The sequence below is a fragment of the Oncorhynchus tshawytscha genome, linkage group LG01 (genome assembly GCF_018296145.1).
Source record: "Oncorhynchus tshawytscha isolate Ot180627B linkage group LG01, Otsh_v2.0, whole genome shotgun sequence".
Taxonomy (NCBI): Eukaryota; Metazoa; Chordata; class Actinopteri; order Salmoniformes; family Salmonidae; genus Oncorhynchus; species Oncorhynchus tshawytscha.
Window position 1 is genome coordinate 70,914,835 of NC_056429.1, and position 14,982 is coordinate 70,929,816.

Genomic DNA, 14,982 nt, shown 5'->3' on the forward strand with positions numbered 1-14,982 from the left:
TGACATTTAAAAAAAATATTTAAAACATTTTAAATTCAGGCTGTAACACAACTAAATGTGGAAAAGTCAAGGGGTGTTCATACTTTCTGAAGGAACTGCACCATTCAAAAATACATTTAATCTCTCGTTTTCAAAAAACCATGACACCCGTCTAGTTCTGCCAGCCTTGAAGTGTTTTTGTATTTAAACCAGCCATCACCTTCTCCGTCTGTTTCACAGTTCTATAGGAAGTTAAGACTGACCACAGGAGTGTGCAAAGAGACAGGGGTCCCCCCCTGACAGGCCATATCTGTCTGCAACCCACCATATGGATCTAAGGCAGTTTCTCTCAAATTGCTGCTCCAATTTTTGTGTGGGCTTGAATAGGGCGTTGTATATTGATTTCTTCTCATTCGATTCAAGTACCAAATAATCTGAGGGGAAAAAATAAGTATGGAGCAATTAATAAAACATCAAAAGGATCTCCAACAACAGGATCTCCAACAGCAAAACCTTTGAGGATTAAATCAGAGTATACAGGCAGCAAGTCATGCAAGCACACATCAAACAGGATAACGATTAATCATGGGCACCGATAATGGAAAATCTATATCAGAAAAAATATATATAATATATATATATATATATTTTTTTTTCTGATATAGATTTTCCATTATCGGTGCCCATGATTAATCGTTATCCTGTTTGATGTGTGCTTGCATGACTTGCTGCCTGTATACTCTGATTTAATCCTCAAAGGTTTTGATTTATAAATATATACACTGCTCAAAAAAATTAAGGGAACACTTAAACAACACATCCTAGATCTGAATGAATGAAATATTCTTATTAAATACTTTTTTCTTTACATAGTTGAATGTGCTGACAACAAAATCACACAAAAATTATCAATGGAAATCAAATTTATCAACCCATGGAGGTCTGGATTTGGAGTCACACTCAAAATTAAAGTGGAAAACCACACTACAAGCTGATCCAACTTTGATGTAATGTCCTTAAAACAAGTCAAATTGAGGCTCAGTAGTGTATGTGGCCTCCACGTGCCTGTATGACCTCCCTACAACGGCTGGGCATGCTCCTGATGAGGTGGTGGATGGTCTCCTGAGGGATCACCTCCCAGACCTGGACTAAAGCATCCGCCAACTCCTGGACAGTCTGTGGTGCAACGTGGCGTTGGTGGATGGAGCGAGACATGATGTCCCAGATGTGCTCAATTGGATTCAGGTATGGGGAACGGGCGGGCCAGTCCATAGCATCAATGCCTTCCTCTTGCAGGAACTGCTGACACACTCCAGCCACATGAGGTCTAGCATTGTCTTGCATTAGGAGGAACCCAGGGCCAACCGCACCAGCATATGGTCTCACAAGGGGTCTGAGGATCTCATCTCGGTACCTAATGGCAGTCAGGCTACCTCTGGCGAGCACATGGAGGGCTGTGCGGCCCCCCAAAGAAATGCCACCCCACACCATGACTGACCCATCGCCAAACCGGTCATGCTGGAGGATGTTGCAGGCAGCAGAACGTTCTCCACGGCGTCTCCAGACTATCACATGTGCTCAGTTTGAACCTGCTTTCATCTGTGAAGAGCACAGGGCGCCAGTGGTGAATTTGCCAATCTTGGTGTTCTCTGGCAAATGCCAAACGTCCTGCACGGTGTTGGGCTGTAAGCACAACCCCCACCTGTGGACGTCGGCCCCTCATACCACCCTCATGGAGTCTGTTTCTGACCGTTTGAGCAGACACATGCACATTTGTGGCCTGCTGGAGGTCACTTTGCAGGGCTCTGGCAGTGCGCCTCCTGCACCTCCTTGCACAAAGGCGGAGGTAGCGGTCCTGCTGCTGGGTTGTTGCCCTCCTACGGTCTCCTCCACGTCTCCTGATGTACTGGCCTGTCTCCTGGTAGCGCCTCCATGCTCTGGACACTACGCTGACAGACACAGTAAACCTTCTTGCCACAGCTCGCATTGATGTGCCGTCCTGGATGAGCTGCACTACCTGAGCCACTTGTGTGGGTTGTAGACTCCGTCTCATGCTACCACTAGAGTGAAAGCACCACCAGCTTTCAAAAGTGACCAAAACATCAGCCAGGAAGCATAGGAACTGAGAAGAACCACTCCTTTATTGGGGGGGTCTTGCTAATTGCCTATAATTTCCACCTGTTGTCTATTCCATTTGCACAACAGCATGTGAAATTTATTGTCAATCAGTGTTGCTTCCTATGTGGACAGTTTGATTTCACAGAAGTGTGATTGACTTGGAGTTACAATGTGTTGTTTAAGTGTTCCCTTTATTTTTTTGAGCAGTGTACATTGGTTTAATACAATACATTGCAACTGTAAAAGTTCACTTTTCGTTTCACTTCCACAGCTATGTGAAGTCGAGGCAACTGGTTGCCCATTGGGCCAGGTGTGAATGTTCTGGGAGCCTAACTTACTCAACGAGTTTGAATGCAATGGAAAGCCCATCCACTGTCGACGATAACCCATCAGCAAGCAATTAAGTATGCTAAATTGAGAGCACGTGAGAACATCTGCGAGAAGGTTTTGTGCATGCAGGAACAGTCATGTATGCTTTTTTTACATAATAGCTTAGGTTTACAGAAAGGATAAACCAATATCAAGACGTGCCTTGCTCATATCGATATCAAACCGATATCAAACAATATTGAAGTCAAAACAGTATCAATTGATATCATATCAAATTTACCATTCTGTTTGTTTGAGTTCTTATCCATGTAGCATGATCTGAATCTCCGACAGTCGTGAGCAGCTAGGCGTGCCCATCCGCTGAGCCCTTTGGTACAAGTCAGAGTCTCCGAAATAACGAGCACGGTACAGCAAGCCTTCCTCTGGAAGACAAAAACACACAAAAATGTATCCAATATATTGAACAATATAATCACGCAAATGATCAAAAAATAGCTAACTTCAGCATAACTTAACTGCATTGGGCTGGTTAGTAGTCGCTAGAATGCTGGAGAGGACAATGTGAGAGGAAAATAGCCAAGCCAGTACAGTAAAGCACAATATGGCATGATACTGTGAAAAGGGTACCAACTTTGCATGTCTGTTGTGTTAACGTTGGGCTGTGACTTACTCTGTTGCTTCTCCTTCCAGCAGTTGTTCCGGAGGTTGGAGATGTAGTCTTCCTCCACACTCCTCTCCACATTCCTTAGGTCTTTTCCAGAGTACTCCTTGTTGAAGCTAGCTCCTACGTAGTAAGCCACCTTCAGGGTCTGTGTCTGCCTCCGGTTGATGTGGCCCGCACCTCTGCAGCGCAGCACAGGAAGTGATAAAAGAGGATGTGAGAGTGTGATAAACAGGGTGGTTCAACTTCCTAAGTGACATCATGTCATAAAGAATTACAAGAAAAACAAAAGGTAAATTAAGTCATACAATCAAAATCTTGACACACAGGTCCATTACGAGCAAAGGCTAAACATGTATAATTTAATGTTGTAATTACTGATACCCTCAGATGTAATAAATTATATGTGATAAAGTGATAACCAGAAATGCTTTAGAGGTTGTTCATCAATATCAAGTTTTACACTGACTCAACTAAAGCCTTTCAAATTTCCTTGTGACAAAACTAACGTTTAATATATTCTGAAGCTGTGACCCCAAGCTGAAAATTCTGGGTCACGATCCACCATGTCTGTCAAACACTGCTATCATAAGTAAGTAGCAGAGGTGTATAGAAGTTTGTATAACTATTTTATAAGTGAGTAGTAGAAGTGTTAGTGTGTAAAGGAGGACACTGAGACTCACGAGCGGTGGCTAAGGCTGTAGGGGGGAGGGGTCACCATCATCTGGCTGAGGGCGGAGACGAAGATTAGGATGAGGATGGGCATCAGCTGGACAAACAGGGCAAAACCTCCCTATAGGGGAACAGAGAATGAAAGATATACCGAGAGAGAAAGAGAGTGAGATAAGAGTCAACCCTGCTCAAGCACTCCCCATGTGAATTCCAAATGGACTCCTAGCCCCTACTCCTTTTTTAGGTGTTTATGCAGGCCTGAAAGGATTGGCAGAACCTCAACCTGCCTGACAGAGGGTAAGATGGAACTATAACAATTGCTTTCAAATATACACAAAGTCTCTAGGGATAGAGGTCGATTTAGTATTCAGCACATACAGTACCAGTCAAAAGTTTGGACATACCTACTCATTCAATGTTTTTTCTTAAATGTTACGGTTTTCTACATTGTAGAATAATAGTGAAGACATCAAAACTATCATCATGTAGTAACCAAAAAAAGTGTTAAATCAAAATATATTTTAGATTCTTCAAAGTAACTACCCTTTGCACTTTTGGCATTTTCTCAACCAGCTTCACGAGGAATGCTTTTCCAACAGTCTTTATGGAGTTCCCACATATGCTGAGCACTTGGCTGCTTTTCCTTCACTCTGCGGTCCAACTCATCCCAAACCATCTCAATTGGGTTGAGGTCAGGTGATTCCATTTTGAATTCAGCACATGTCACAGAATAAGCTAGATAACTAAACACGGTATAAGTTTGACTATTGTCATGGTCAGCACTCTTCATTCTGTCATGAAGTGAGGATGTAAGAAATGTGTCCATTGATCAACAAAAAGGAGTCTACAGATTTCACTTACATCCCGCTGTTCTCTCCTCTCTGGTCCTGCTCTATGCTGATGGCCAAAGTGCATTCCACCATTTCTGTAAACATGTACATTACCTGGAAGAGAGCAGAACATACAGTATAAAACAACAATTAGCATCCAAACATCCAGGCCAACAGAACATAATTTAGACCTAATTTTTGTCCACAACCAAGATTGTGTTCATTAGGGCATGCAACCGATAATGTTTCAAAACATTTTGCCACAGAAAACAAAAATGTGCTTTTCTTATTGGGGAAATCCAGGAAGTCCCTCCCTGTTTCAGTCCATTTTCTTTCATTTGGTGCCTAATTAATAATATGACCCAACTCACGTGATGGGAAACCTCCTCCAAAGAACATGTTGAAGAGGTCCTCGGGCGAGATGTCGGCTTCGAAGTCATGGCGCTGGTGCCTGTGCTGTTGTCTCGTAGGGTGAGCTCTCTCCTCACCATACTGGTCATACTGGCTCCGCTTCTCTGTGTTACTGAGTACAGCGTATGCATTGCCAATGGCTGGAGAACAACAAAAAAAAACACACAGTAACCATTGTTCCAAGATGGCGTAGCAGTCGGACGTCTGTTTTGTCTTGTCCTGTCCCGTCCCGTGTATATATCGTTTTCTTCATATATATTTTGTATACATTTTTAATCTCAATCTCTCAATAACCCAATTTCCATCTACAGACTGAACATACTCTACTGCAACTTGCCTCTCCCAATGTGGTACGGATCTGCTATTTTTTATATTTTAGAAACAGAACCCCCATCAGCAGCTAGCCAGCTACTAGCTAGTAGTCAGTTAGCCATCACCCTTAACTCGGACATCAGCCAGCCTCAGCCGGTCAATGCCTGCCAGTCTACACAGCGCAAAATCAACCCAGAGCATATCGGACTGCTTTTTCTCTACCACATCTCCGGATTCCTACCGCAAGCTCTGAACCTTTACACCGGATCATCGCAGTGAGCTAGCAGCTATCCGAGTGGCTATCGATCCATCAGTCAATTCCTGGGCTACAATACCTCTTCAGTCAATTGGCCTGGACCCTTTACTGCTGACGCCGATCCATCACGACTGGTCTGCCGAAGTAACCGTCCGAGGGGGTTTCAACAGACTCTTCCATTGCGACGTCCCATCTGCTAGCCCCGGCCTGCTAGCTGTCTGAATCGCCGTGTCTCCAGCTCACCTAGCTACTCACTGGACCCTATGATCAGTCGGCTACACATGCCTCTCCCTAATGTCAATATGCCTTGTCGATTGCGGTTTTGGTTAGTGATTGCCTTATTTCACTGTAGCCTCCAGCCATGCTCAATATGCCTTAGCTAGCCCTTTTGTTCCACCCCACACATGCGGTGACCTCACCTGGCTTAAATGGTGCCTCTAGAGACAAAACCTCTCTCATCGTCACTCAATGCCTAGGTTTACCTCCACTGTACTCACATCCTACCATACCCTTGTCTGTACATTATGCCTTGAATCTATTCTTCCGCGCCCAGAAATCTGCTCCTTTTGCGCTCTGTTCCGAACGCACTAGATGACCAGTTCTTATAGCCTTTAGCCGTACCCTTATCCTACTCCTTCTCTGGTCACCTGGTGATGTAGAGGTTAACCCAGGCCCTGCAGCATCACACCTATTCCCCAGCCGCTCTCATTTGTTGACTTCTGTAACCGTAAATGCCTTGGTTTCATGCATGTTAACATTAGAAGCCTCCTCCCTTTGTTTGTTTTATTCACTGCTTTAGCACACTCCGCCAACCCGGATGACCTAGCCGTGTCTGAATCTTGGATTAGGAAGGCCACCAAAAATCATTAAATTTCCATTCCCAACTATAACATTTTCAGACAAGATAGAACTGCCAAAGGGGGCAGAGTTGCAATCTACTGCAGAGATAGTATGACAGAACTCTGCAGGCTATCCAGGTCTGTGCCCAAACAATTTGAACTTCAACTTTTAAAAATTCAGCGTTCCAGAAACAAGTCTCACACTTGCCACTTGTTGTAGACCCCCTTCAGCCCCCAGCTGTGCCCTGGGCACCATATGTTAATTGATTGCCCCCCCATCCATCTTCAGAGATCGTACTGTTATGTGACCTAAACTGGGACATGCTTAACACCCCGTCCGTCCTACAACCTAAGCTAGATGCTCTCAATCTCACACAAATTATCAAGGAACCTACCAGGTACAACCCTAAATCCGTAACCATGGGCACCCTTATAGACATCATCCTGACCAACTTGCCCTCTAAATACATCTCTGCTGTCTTCAAACAGGATCTCAGCGATCACTGCCTCATTGCTTGCGTCTGTAATTGGTCCGTGGTCAAACAACCACCGCTCATCACTGTCAAACGCTCCCTAAAACACTTCAGCAAGCAGACCTTTCTAATGGACCTGGCCCGGGTATCCTGGAAGGATATTGACCTCATCCCGTCAGTAGAGGATGCCTGGTTGCTCTTCAAAAGTGCTTTCCCCACCATCTTAAATAAGCATGCCCCATAAAAATTTTTTAGAACTAAGAACAGATATAGCCCTTGGTTCCCCCCTGACTTGACTGCCCTTGACCAGCACAAAAAAATCCTGTGGCGTTCTGCATTAGCATCGAATAGCCCCCGCAATATGCAACTTTTCAGGGAAGTCAGGAACCAATATACTCAGTCAGTTATGCTAGCTTTTTCCAACAGAAATTTGCTTCCTGTAGCACTAATTCCAAAAGGTTTTGGGACACTGTAAAGTCCATGGAGAATAAGAGCACCTCCTCCCAGCTGCCCACTGCACTGAGGATAGGAAACACTGTCACCACGATAAATCTACGATAATCGATAATTTCAAGGCTGGCCATGCTTTCCACATGGCTACCCCAGCCAACATTTCAGCACCCCCTGCAGCAACTTGTCCAAGCCCCCCTGCTTCTCCTTCACCCAAATCCAGTCAGCTGATGTTCTGAAAGAGCTGCAAAATCTGGATCCCTACAGATCAGCTAGGCTAGACAATCTGGACCCTCTCTTTCTAAAATTATCCACCAAAATGGTTGCAACCCCTATTACTAGCCTATTCAACCTTTCTTTCGTATCGTCTGAGATCCCCAAAGATTGGAAAACTGCCGCGGTCATCCCACTCTTCAAAGGGGGAGACACTCTAGACCCAAACTGTTATAGACCTATATCCATCCTGCCCTGCCTTTCTAAAAACTTCGAAAGCCAAGTTAACAAACAGATCACCGACCAGTTCAAATCCCACTAAGCCTTCTCCACTATGCAATCTGGTTTCTGAGATGGTCATGGGTGCACCTCAGCCACACTCAAGATCCTAAACGATATCATAACCACCATCAATAAAAGACAGTACTGTGCAGCTGTCTTCATCGACCTGGCCAAGGCTTGACACTGTCAATCACCGCATTCTTATCGGCAGACTCAATAGCCTTGGTTTCTCAAATGACTGCCTCGCCTGGTTCACCAACTACTTCTCAGATAGAGTTCAGTGTGTCAAATCACAGAGCCTGTTGTCCGAACCTCTGGTAGTCTCTATGGGGGTGCCAGTGTTCAATTCTTGGGCCGACTCTTTTCTCTGTATATATCAATGATGTTGTGCTTGCTGCTGGGGATTCTCTGATCCACCTCTACGCAGATGACACCATTCTGCTTACATCTGACCCTTCTTTGGACACTGTGCTAACAAACCTCCAAACAAGCTTCAACGCCATACAACACTCCTTCCATGGCCTCCAACTGCTTTTAAATGCTATTAAAACTAAGTGCATGCTCTTCAACCGATTGCTGCCCGCACCCTCCCGCCCAACTAGCATCACTACTCTGGTTGGTTCTGACCTAGAATATGTGGACAACTACAAATGCCTAGGTGTCTGGTTAGACTGTAAACTCTCCTTCCAGACTCACATTAAGCATCTCCAATCCAAAATTAAATCTAGAATCGTCTTCCTATTTCGCAACAAAGCCTCCTTCACTCATGCTGCCAAACATACCCTCGTAAAACTGACTATCCTACCGATCCTCGACTTCAGCGATGTCATTTACAAAATAGCCTCCAACACTCTACTGAGCAAACTTGATGTAGTCTATCACAGTGCCATCTGTTTTGTCACCAAAGCCCCATATAATACCCACCACTGCGACCTGTATGCTCTCACTGGCTGGCCCCCACTACATATTCGTCGCCAAACCTACTGGCTCCAGGTCATCTATAAGTCTTTGCTAGGTAAAGCCCCGCGCCTTATCTCAGCTCACTGGTCACCATAGCAACACCCACCCGTAGCACACTCTCCAGCAGGTATATTTCACTGGTCAGCCCCAATAGAGGTCGATCGATTATGATTTTTCAACGCTGATACCGATACCAATTGTTGGAGGACCAAAAAAGCCGATACCGATTACGTCGGCCGATTTTCTAAATTTTAAAATTTGTAATAATGACAATTACAACATTACTGAATGAACACTTATTTTACCTTAATATAATACATCAATAAAAATCTATTTAGCTTCAAATAAATAATGAAACATGTTCAATTTGGTTTAAATAATGCAAAAACAAAGTGTTGGAGAAGTAAAAGTGCAATATGTGCCATGTAAGACAGCTAACGTTTGAGTTCCTTGCTCAGAACATGAGAACATATGAAAGCTGGTGGTTCCTTTTAACATGAGACTTCAATATTCCAAAGTAAGAGGTTTTAGGTTGTAGTTAATATAGTATTTATAGGACTATTTCTCTCTATACCATTTGTATTTCATTATTAACCTTTGACTATTGGATGTTCTTATAGGCACTATACTATTGCCAGTGTAACAGTATAGCTTCCGTCCCTCTCCTCGCCCCTACCTGGGCTTGAACCAGGAACACATCGACAACAGCCACACTCGAAGCATCGTTACCCATCGCTCCACAAAAGCTGCGGCCCTTGCAGAGTAAGGGGAACAACTACTCCAAGTCTCAGAGCGAGTGACGTTTGAAACCCTATTAGCGCAAACCACCGCTAACTAGCTAGCCATTTCACATCAGTTGCACCAGCCATTAGTCTGATAGGCTTGAAGTCATAAACAGCGCTGTGCTTGCGAAGAGCTGCTGGAAAAACACACGAAAGTGCTGTTTGAATGAATGGTTACGAGCCTGCTTCTGCCTACCATCGCTCAGTCAGACTGCTCTATCAAATCATAGACTTAATTATAATATAATAACACACAGAAATACGAGCCTTTGGTCATTAATATGGTCTAATCCGGAAACTATCATTTTGAAAACAAAATGTTTATTATTTCAGTGAAATACGGAACCGTTCGGTATTTTATCTAACGGGTGGCATCCCTAAATCTAAATATTCTCGTTAGATTGCACAACCTTTAATGTTATGTCAAAATTACGTAAAATTCTGGCAAATTAGTTCGCAATGAGCCAGGCTGCCCACACTGTTGCATATACCCTGACTCTGCGTGCAATGATCGTGAGAAAAGTGACACAATTTCACCTGGTTAATATTGCCTGCTAACCTGGATTTATTTTAGCTAAATATGCAGGTTTAAAAATATTACTTCTGTGTATTGATTTTAAGAAAGGCATTGGTGTTTATGGTTAGGTACACATTGGAGCAACGATACGCACCGCATCGATTATATGCAACGCAGGACATGCTAGACAAACTAGTAATATCATCAACCATGTGTAGTTATAACTAGTGATTATGATTGATTGATTGTTTTTTATAAGATAAGTTTAATGCTAGCTAGCAACTTACCTTGACTTCCAATGCATTCGAGTAACAGGCAGGCTTCTCGTGGAGTGCAATGAGAGGCAGGTGGTTAGAGCGTTGGACTAGTTAACTAAAGGGTTGCACGATGGGATCCCCTGAGCTGACAAGGTGAAAATCAGTCGTTCTGCCCCTGAACAAGGCAGTTAACCCACCGTTCCTAGGCCGTCATTGAATATAAGAATGTGTTCTTAACTGACTTGCCTAGTTAAATAAAAATATATATTTCTTTAAATTTTATTTATTTTTAAAATCGGCCAAATCGACGCACAAAAATAACGATTTCCGATTGTTATGAAAACTTGACATCGGCCCTAATTAAATCACCCATACCGATTAAATCGGTCGACCTCTAATCCCCAAAGCCAACACTTCCTTTGGCCGCCTTTCCTTTCAGCTTTCTGCTGCCAATGACTGGAACGAATTGCAAAACAATAACTGAAGCTGGAGTCATATCTCCCTCTCTAACTTTAAGCATCAGCTGTCAGAGCAGCTTTACCGATCACTGTACCTGTACACAGCCAATCTGTAAATAGCACACCCAACTACCTCATCCCCATATTATTACTTACCCTCTTGCTTTTTTGCACACCAGTTTCTCTACTTGCACATCTATAACTCCAGTGTTAATGCTAAATTGTAATTATTTCGCCTCTATGGCCTATTTATTGCCTTACCTCCCTACTCTTCTACATTTGCACACACTGTACATAGCTTTTTCTATTGTGTTATTGACTATACGTTTGTTTTGTGTAACTATGTGTTGTTGTTTTTGTCGCACTGCTTTGCTTAATCTTGGCCAGGTCTCAGTTATAAATGAGAACTTGTTCTCAACTGGCCTACCTGGTTAAATAAAGGTGAGGGAAAAAATAAAAAAAATAAAAAACTTGAGTTAAGCTTTTAAACATACTTTGCCATGATGGTATACTTCAGATATGACATTGTGTACTCATTAGCAAGCAGTGAAATTTCAACTGCCAGAAAAGAGGTTACCTTTAAATGCCTCTGTGGCTCCTGGAGCATGGTTTTTATCAGGGTGGAATTTCAGGGCCAGTTTCCTGTAGGACTTCTTCAGGTCCTCTTCTCCGGCGTCCTTTTCAACTCCCAGAATCTCATAGTAGTCTTTACAACTCTTTATTCTACACACATGGCATAAGAGAAGCAAAGAGAAAGTAAACAAGTCAGTGAAGCAACCCAATTAGTCGAGCAATGAGCAAGAAAACAACCAATGAACCATGTAGCACTATCTCAGGTTGTCTAAATCATTCTAAAGTATGCCCGTTAAAACATAATTCAGACAGAGGTTATAATTGTCAAAGTATACAAAGTAGATGTTCCCCTTAAACACAGATCTAGGATAATTGAATCAACCCCAATCATGATTCCAAACGTTAACCATTAGAGAGGATAAACAAATACCAAATCCTGGACCAGCAGTTAGGGGAAACTCATTCTGGCTCTGTTAAACGGAATAAGTACACAGACATACTTTTTAACAGCATCCAGCTGATCTGATGTGTATGGTTTGGCTGAGTCTGTGGCTGAGTCTCCGGCTTCGTCCCCATGACTACGTTGTCTCACTCCAGAACCATCCCCATTCATAGGCCTCTCTTCTTCGTCCGGTGGTTTCTTATTCTGTTCGATAGACTCTAGTAAACCTGGGTGGATAGGAATAGGTTTACGGGACAGCTGCAGATGATAAGTGGTAACGTTGGCATGTCACTGCAGCCATATAACTTACACTTCTCTCCCCATAACTAAGGCAAATGTAAGACGTGCATCACAGTACAGTAAGGCCTACATTTTATCTCCAACACTATTTTGTAACTATGTAACGTTACAGCAATGTTGGTGGTGCCAACTGTGTCAGCATATTACAAGCAAGAAAGTTAGGGAAGTAGTTACTAGCTAGCTTGGCCATTCATGTACTGTAATGCAAGCGCCTTAAGTGGGCTGGGTATGGGTTTCTCGAGAGCTAACGGGGTCGATAGCTAACGTTAGCAGGCTTGTTGTTAGCTTGCTAGCTATCGCATATGTTTATCATTAACATGAGAAATCACTCAACATGCCATAACAAAGATTAGTTGTTGATAACAAAATGAACTACAAGTACCACCTCTCCAAAAACTGAGGTCTATGTCATGCTAGCTAAAAGTTAGCATATTTGGTTCTGAGTGTACTTTGGCCCACCACCAACTGACAGGAAATACTGCACGCATAAAAATAGATAATCAACGTACTTTTGGCCTGATCGGTTGGAAACAAACGCTGTGCCTTTTCTAGAAACCTCTTAGCTTTGTCTGTCTGGTTATTACTGAGCGCACTTATAGAAATCTTAATACACCGTTCAGCTTCGTCCTTGTTTGATTCCATCGCGACAGCGGAACTAGTCTGTTTACTCGCCAGATGGTCGCCCTATGAAGGCGTCACCGGGAAGGTTAAATAAAGTTGGAACTTAAATAATACGTCATTGAATTTCAATCTCCGTGGACATGTGTACATTCAGGGTCAGTGACTAATTCATTTTAACATAGTTGGCTTCAAATTGCGAATTGTGATACATTGCGATATACCCATTCTGTATGTGTTTGGTGGTCTAAGCTATTTGTCAAATTGTAAATACAGAAATACATGTATTGTAACAAGTGGCTAAACAATATATATATATTTTTAAAGCTAGCTTCATTCAAGCTAACTGATCAACGGAGGCGTCCAAGGATCAATAATCCCAATGTATGTACAACAGCCATTAAAACGTGTGTGTTCCTGTGTATAGTTTAATCATATAATCCCCCATTTGCCATGCTTTTAATACTAGCGGGTTTAAGGCCAGCATTACTAAAACATAAGCTAGTAAATGTTCTGGTGGAGGCATGTCTATGCTCGGGAGCCAAGGATACCACCACCAACCCAGGGAAACCACCAAAATTATCAAAGAAGAAATGGAGAAAGAAGTTCAGGAACAAGCCTGCATCAAATGAACACCTGCCCTGGGAGGAGAGACTGGCCGACGCTGTCACTCCTCTGTGGCGCCTGAGTTACTATGATCAACTCCAGCTGAAACAGAAGCACCAGGAGAGGATCCTACTACAGCTCTCAGATCAGCTCTTATGTGGAGAGTCGACCCAACATAAGGCCTTGACACAATGTCCTTCTCCACCCAGGAGTACCAAACTCAGCTTCCCTCTGCTGCCTATCTTACCGTCACCTGTCAGGGACGGCTACCGCAACAAGTCTACCTTCTCAGTCAACCGTGGCGTGGATGGCAACCCTAAGACGGTGGGGTTCTACGTGGGAACGGGAAAGGTGGGAAACATTGTGTGTGTGAACGGGGACCACCTCCTCAACATGCCCGAGAGACATAAGCTGGTGGCCAGGTGCTATCAGGACTTCCTCCGCCTTTCAGCCCTGGAGCCCTGTCTGCTGTTCCACGACGGAGGCCACTGGAGGGAGGTAGGATAGTATCTAAACCCAGTTCAGATGGCCCACCAGTAATTTAATATATTTCATGTATCCTAACACCATCACAGCTAATTTGAATCAAATTAATAGTGGTGGCATTCCTGCTTGATCAGATCTCACAACACTTGTATAGGTGTTTAACATATCAGCTAATCACATCATATCATATAGCAGGCAATCTGATGCCTGACTGTGCAGTCGATGAAGTGGCAAACAACCATTGGTTGATGCAATGCAACGGCCGTTTTTGAGAGCATCAAAACCGTGATGCATCTTAGGTAAATTAACTGACTTGACTGATCTACAAATAATAATGGTGCTCAGAAAGTGACTTTTTGGACATGAATGCCAAAACATTCAAGAGATTAAGGTGCTCAAAGTTGACATCTTTTGCATTTCCACTAGAGGTTGACCGATTAATCGTAATGGCCTATTAATTAGGGCCGATTTCAAGTTTTTATAACAATCGGAAATCAGTATTTTTGGGCGCTGATTAAAAAATATATATATATATATTTTTATACCTTTTTATTTAACTAGGCAAGTCAGTTAAGAACACCATTCTTATTTTCAATGACGGCCTAGGAACGGTGGGTTAACTGCCTTGTTCAGGGGCAGAACGACAGATTTTCACCTTGTCAGCTCGGGGGAGCCAATCTTGCAACCTTACAGTTAATTAGTCCAACGCAATAATGACCTGCCTCTCTCGTTGCACTCCACAAGGAGACTGACTGCCTCTGTTACACGAATGCAGTAAACCAAGGTAAGTTGCTAGCTAGCATTAAACTTATCTTATAAAAAACAATCAATCATAATCACTAGTTAACTACACATGGTTGATGATATTACTAGATATTATCTAGCGTGTCCTGCGTTGCATATAAGTATCTGACTAAGCGGTGGTAGGCAGAAGCAGGCATGTAAACATTCATTCAAACAGCACTTTCGTGCATTTTGCCAGCAGCTCTTCGTTGTGCATCAAGCATTGCGCTGTTTATGACTTCAAGCCTATCAACCTCCGAGATGAGGCTGGTGTAACCGAAATGAAATGGCCAGCTAGTTAGCGCGCGCTAATAGCGTTTCAAACGTAACACGCTCTGAGCCTTCTAGTAGTTGTTCCCCTTGCTCTGCATGGG

General features: G+C 43.2%; 2 protein-coding genes across 3 annotated transcripts in view; one reads left to right on the forward strand and one right to left on the reverse strand.

Annotated features, from left to right (window-relative positions):
- On the reverse strand, positions 1–12,809 carry dnajb12a (DnaJ heat shock protein family (Hsp40) member B12a). Its single transcript, XM_024428935.2, has 9 exons — positions 12,625–12,809; positions 11,874–12,042; positions 11,378–11,523; positions 4,962–5,141; positions 4,622–4,704; positions 3,772–3,881; positions 3,098–3,270; positions 2,708–2,849; positions 1–413 (listed from the first exon to the last, which is right to left on the reverse strand). Exons 1-8 carry the CDS (start codon positions 12,755–12,757, stop codon positions 2,728–2,730), a joined length of 1,116 nt encoding a protein of 371 aa, XP_024284703.2. The 5' UTR covers positions 12,758–12,809; the 3' UTR covers positions 1–413; positions 2,708–2,727.
- trmt2b (tRNA methyltransferase 2 homolog B) overlaps positions 12,798–14,982 on the forward strand; it is a 17,774-nt gene continuing 15,589 nt past the window's right edge. Inside the window, exon 1 of one of the 2 annotated variants that reach the window (XM_024428921.2) lies at positions 12,798–12,891. In XM_024428921.2, coding sequence (XP_024284689.1) covers positions 12,877–12,891 — 15 coding nt within the window. In that variant the 5' untranslated portion in view covers positions 12,798–12,876. Of the gene's footprint in view, positions 13,838–14,982 lie in introns of both variants that reach the window. The other variant, XM_024428912.2, reaches the window with a different exon arrangement.

Coding starts and splice junctions, on each gene's coding strand:
- dnajb12a (XM_024428935.2), bottom strand. CDS start 12,757: ATGGAATCAAACAAGGACGAAGCTGAACGGTGTATTAAGATTTCTATA. Junction 12,043..12,624: donor TCCAACCGATCAGGCCAAAA/GTACGTTGATTA, acceptor CTATCCACCCAG/GTTTACTAGAGTCTATCGAA. Junction 11,524..11,873: donor CAGCTGGATGCTGTTAAAAA/GTATGTCTGTGT, acceptor CCATGTGTGTAG/AATAAAGAGTTGTAAAGACT.